The sequence below is a fragment of the Nematolebias whitei genome, chromosome 13 (genome assembly GCF_014905685.2).
Source record: "Nematolebias whitei isolate Nwh7 chromosome 13, NemWhi1, whole genome shotgun sequence".
Taxonomy (NCBI): Eukaryota; Metazoa; Chordata; class Actinopteri; order Cyprinodontiformes; family Rivulidae; genus Nematolebias; species Nematolebias whitei.
Genome location: NC_056510.1, coordinates 36,826,243 through 36,831,522, shown reverse-complemented (window position 1 = coordinate 36,831,522; position 5,280 = coordinate 36,826,243). Strand labels below are relative to the sequence as shown.

General features: G+C 40.7%; 1 protein-coding gene across 1 annotated transcript in view; it reads right to left on the bottom strand.

The window, feature by feature from the left end:
- Nucleotides 1-2,239, bottom strand: part of mao (monoamine oxidase) — a gene marked incomplete in the record, with an annotated part of 59,889 nt that extends 57,650 nt beyond the window's left edge. Inside the window, 1 exon segment of the mRNA XM_037687080.1 lies at nt 2,142-2,239. Coding sequence (XP_037543008.1) covers nt 2,142-2,196 — 55 coding nt within the window.
- Nucleotides 2,240-5,280: the final 3,041 nt, after the last annotated feature.

The window sequence follows — 5,280 nt, the reverse complement described above, 5'->3', positions numbered from 1 at the left end:
TATATATATAATAACTTTAAACAATCACTTAAATTAATCACTTTAATATCCACTTTAAAGCTAGGAATAAAAACAAACATGTTTTGTGTTAGAATTTAATTCAAACTTTAAAACTTATCCAACATTAATAAAATTTACCTCAAGTTGCCTTTTTGGACATGCATGCATATATTTGTACAAACTGTACTTGAGAGGAGATTATTGCAGCCTCATATAAAATCAATGATGATCATGATATCAGAACTGGATCGGTATCAGCCGATATTTAGATTTAAGTATCGGGATCGGATCAGAAGTAAAAAAAAAAAGTGGATCAGTGCATCCCTAAGTTTATTATTTTGGCTTCTTTATTTTCTTTCTTGGGCAGCACCGTGGCGCAACTGGTAGAGCTGCTGCCTCTCAGCGAGCAGGTCCCTGGTTCAAATCCCGGTCCGGGGGCCTTTCTGGGTGGAGTTTGCATGTTCTCTCCGTGCATGCGTGGGTTTTCTCCGGGTGCTCCGGTTTCCTCCCACAGACCAAAAACATTCATGTTAGGCTGATTGGTAACTCTAAATTGTCCCTAGGTGTGAGTGAGAGAGTGAATGGTTGTTTGTCTCGTTTGTCTCTATGTGGCCCTGTGATGGACTTGCGACCCGTCCAGAGTGTCCCCCGCCCCTCGCACAGTGATTGCTGGACATGGGCACTGGCGACCCCCGTGACCCAAAATGGAATAAACGGGTAAAGAAAATGGATGGATGGATGGATTTTCTTTCTTTATGAATCGATTGTAACTATTTTCACATTATCGAACAACCAAAACTGATTTTGTTTTTTAATGTCATGGCTAGGTATTAAAAAACAAACATCTAGCCCTCCCCGATCCCCATTTATGTTGCTCTTATTTTGAAATGTAACCGGAAGTTCTGTATCAAGAGAGGCGAAAAGAGCAGGTTCAGTTTTGAGCCAGGGACACTGCTAATGTCGAACAGGTTAACACCGTAGACATAATATATCTGTGGTTAACACAAACACCTTTTTTTATTTCGTCCAATCAGATGTGGCCCTCCAGATACGCCCATTGGTTTATCGTCCAATCAGATGTGGCCCTCCAGATACGCCTTCCATTTTTGTCTGCAGAGACACCTACTTGAGCTGGTGAGTAAAATTTAGTACTATGTTGTTAAAATGACGTAGGTTTAAGAGTTTAGAACATTGCAAGAGTGTAGGGAGAGTTTCTAAAGCTTTAAAATATATATAAATACTAAAATGAATATAATATTGCTACTTTGCGGATTTTCACTTATTGCGGGGTGGGGGGGCGTCTGGACCCTAACACGAGCAGTTAATGAGGGACTACTGTATTTACTGTGTTTCATTGTGAATAACATAAAAGTTCATGAGATTAGCAAATTATTGGACTTTTTTTTTTAATCTTTCACACAATGTCCCGTCATTTTTCATTGGGGTTGATTTTGTGTTGTCATTATGTCAATACCTGTTCATTTAGTGTGGTTCCACCAACTGTGTTTGCATTCTCAAGTGTTTTTATTTGGGGGTATGAAGATTTAAAAAAAAAAAAAAAAGTTTGAGGACTCTTGTTCTAAACGTTAATCAGCTGCAATAAATAAATAAAATAAAATAAATTAAACAGCCAAACAGAAAAAAAAAACTGCCTCAATGAAACTATCTGTTTAAAAACAGGCCCATTCCAGTTTGCTTCCAAATCTTCCTTCAGCACCTCTTCCTTCATGTTCTTTATGAGACAAAGTGCAGCCAAGCTTTAAAGCTGATCTGCAGTTTCTCACCCTCACATCACACAATCCTCCTCAGCATCGCCGCCAGGCTCCATCTGACTGAAGTGCAAACAAGAAGCCCCCAGATGCAGCCTCAACCACCCAGACACCCCCCCCCCCCCCCCCCCCCTTATGTAATCCAAAGTATGTGTTGGCTGATTAGCTCAGTTCTTGAACCTGCAGTGACAATGCAGCGGTGCAGAGGAAGAGGAGGCAGCCACACGGAAGAGAGACGTGTCTGGAAACATTTGACTGCAGCAGCAGCGGCTCAAGTGCAACAGTTGTGCGGTCACCTCTGAACGCGCATCACCCCCCCCCGTGCGCTTTGGCTCCTGTTTCTCGCCACTTTAGATTCATCATGTCTCCTACCTGAAATGCCCGCTCCGACCACTATCACGTCGTAGGTGTTGCTTGGAGCCGTCATGGTGCCGTGGATCTCCCCGCTCTGACCGTGTCCGCTCGCCGCTGAACGCAGGGCGCGCGGAGGAGCGCATCTGTATTAAGAAGCGCAGGGGCAGGCCCTCCCAGCAGGCTCCGCCCCCACAGGAAAAGTGCTCCACTCAGTGGACGTCACGTGACAAACATTAGGAGGAGCCTCCGAGTGCAGCGTGCGGGCACTTTGCTGCAAAAACACAGGAAAAACCACCGTCCCAGTAAGAAGATCCAGCATGTAGATGTTAATTAGGGGAAATACCCCTTTAAACAATCTGGTTGGGATGGGGATCATGACACATGCTGACATTTCTAAAATTGCCCCATCTGACAGATTATTACAGCTGGATCCTCAGATGTTATAACTTACTTTTTATGTAAGTGAATGTTTCTGTTCAGTGCCTGAGATGACTTCTGTTGTGACTCTGCGCTGTAGAAATAAACTGATTTGAACATCAATTGTTGTTACACATCGTTTAGATTTACCTGACTAAATAAAGTTGAATGAATGTTCATCAAAGTTCATGCTCAATAATCCAGGTAGAAAAATCCAACAAAGTAAAGTCAGGTCCCCTGGACGGTTTCTTCTTTCATCCAAAAGACTTCATCAGTCTGAGGAGCTGCAACAAACTCAGTCTTATAAATATCACCTTCACATAGTGGGTCAACCAGTTTGATGGTGCTCAGGTGGAGCTACTGTTGTATGTTCAATAATATCATACTGGTATACTGGTTTTGCTTCATGTTTCTTACCCTATTTCAGTCATTTGAATCATTTTGACCACAGCAGAAATCAGTGTTGCACATCCTATTTTTACTAGACGAATAAACTCAATTAATAAATCAAATTGTGCGACTACCAATATATGCTGGAAGGGAAATGTCTGCAATTTTATTTTCTATGAAAAATAAAGTATTACATTTTTAAGTATGACTGAATGTTTGTGTTTCCAGACTTTGTTTGTTACTGAAAAATAAACTAAATTTCTAAAAGTTTCTGAAAGGTTACTTTCCACAATGAATAAATGTAAAAAGAAATGGCAACACTTCCAAATAAGGTCCACCAATGCAATGGTGACAGTTACTGATGGAAAATAATGAATGCTCTGTTTGTTGAGTTTGTAATATGTTCCTTTATCTTTGTTGTACCTTTCCAGGTTCTTGCTCTTGGGTCTTTCCAAGTGAAGTATACTTCCAGGTGATGAAGACTCTTGTGTGAATCTCCAGCAAAACCAATCACACCCAGATAGTCCAGTGTGACTGGCTGCCTTGTAATCACTCCACGTTAATCCTCTAGGAACTAACATAAGCTTATCCTGTATAACCAGTTTACAAACAGCACATGTTAGCATACGAGAAGTGCTCGAGCTTGTGGATCCATTTAAAAACTCTGATCATTGTGCACCAGTGAACAAACGAACATGAACATGAATGTGAGTTTTTCTCTATGACGTAGGAATAAAGGATCGCAGATCATAGACTACGTAATAGCCTATAATTATGAACTGTCTTGTTCATATTCACCTTACACCTTTATTGCCTCATTGTTAGGTGTCACTCAGCCGACAGCCGCACAATGGATCAGTGGTTAGCACTGTTGTCTCACAGCAAGAAGGTCCTGGGTTCAACCCCCGGTTGGATCTGGGGTCTTTCTGTGTGGAGTTTGCATGTTCTTCTCGTGTTTGCGTGGGTTTTCTCCGGGTACTCCGGTTTCCTCCCACAGATCAAAAACATGCATGTTGGTCTGCCTTCAGGTCCAGGCCTCCCTTGCAAAAGAGCTCTGTGATCTCAATGGGACTTGGCTGGTTAAATAAAGGTTAATAAATAATAAATTACCATCAGAGTGTTACTGTAAGTCTCAAACCGTTTGTAGGTAAACCCCAACAAATGATCAGCCAAACATGTCTTTGTGGCCCTTAAATGGATGTTACCGTTAATATGATATCTGTGATGATAGTACGATGACCATAATGTCCACTTTTTGTTTATCTTGGATTGCTGACTTGAAGTAAGAAATGTAGATAATTCTTTGTTGTGAGATTACCCCATATGTACCATTTGTGATGCTATCAGCAAAAACACAGCAACTTTAACCTCTGGACAGACACTAAGGTACAGGCTCGTGTAAAGTCATAAATGAAAAAAATCTGGTTTGCAGTTTTGCACGTGCAATAGCAGTGCTTTTCTTTTCTTTCGTCTTATTTTGTCTTTTTGGAAAAAGCTACTGGACTTCTTGTTTTTATGTTTGTTTTGATTTATAGGCTTTTCTTTTATCAACTGAGGAACTTATTTAAGTCCAACTGAACTGAGTTTCAAGCTTCAAAATGCCGAACCAAGACAATGACGAGCCTCAGGAAGGAGTCTGATTTGCATGTGAGTTCAACTGCCACAAACAAAGCAATGCACTGCAGCTTTAAAGCTTGGACTCTGCATTTTGAGTTTTAAGTTAAGACAGCTCCACAAACGTCTTCAAAAAGGAAAAGATTTGAAGCTTGTTTTATATATCCTAAAACAGCAATGTTTAAGAATAAATCATCTTACACCTCTTAAATAAGCAGGTATTTGGTTAATCTCCATAAAATGTCAAAAATAAAATCAAATTCATGGAGACAAAAAATCCCATTTCCATATCCAACAATTTCACATGAACATACAGAAAATAAAACTGCACCAATGCACAAACACAGAAAAGTCAAAAGAAGAGATAAATTACACACCACATGTATTGAGGTGGTACTGGCACAGTGTCATGTCGCCTCTCAGCAACAAGGTTGCTGGATTGAATCCCTGCCAAAGACTTTTCTAGGTTGAGTTTGTGTGTTTTCTAAGGGTGCTCTGGTTTCCTCCCACCAATTAAAAACATGCATGTTAGGCTGATTGGTAGTGCTGAATGAGTGAGAATGGTAGTTTGGTTTTATGTCATGTGCAAGCTGTCCAGGGCGTTCCCTGCCCCTCTCACATACTGACTGCTGGATATGGGAACCAGGGACCTCTACGGCCCTGAAAAGAAGAAGCAGGTAAAAGATAATGGATGAATGTATATATATATATATATATATATATATATACATTCATC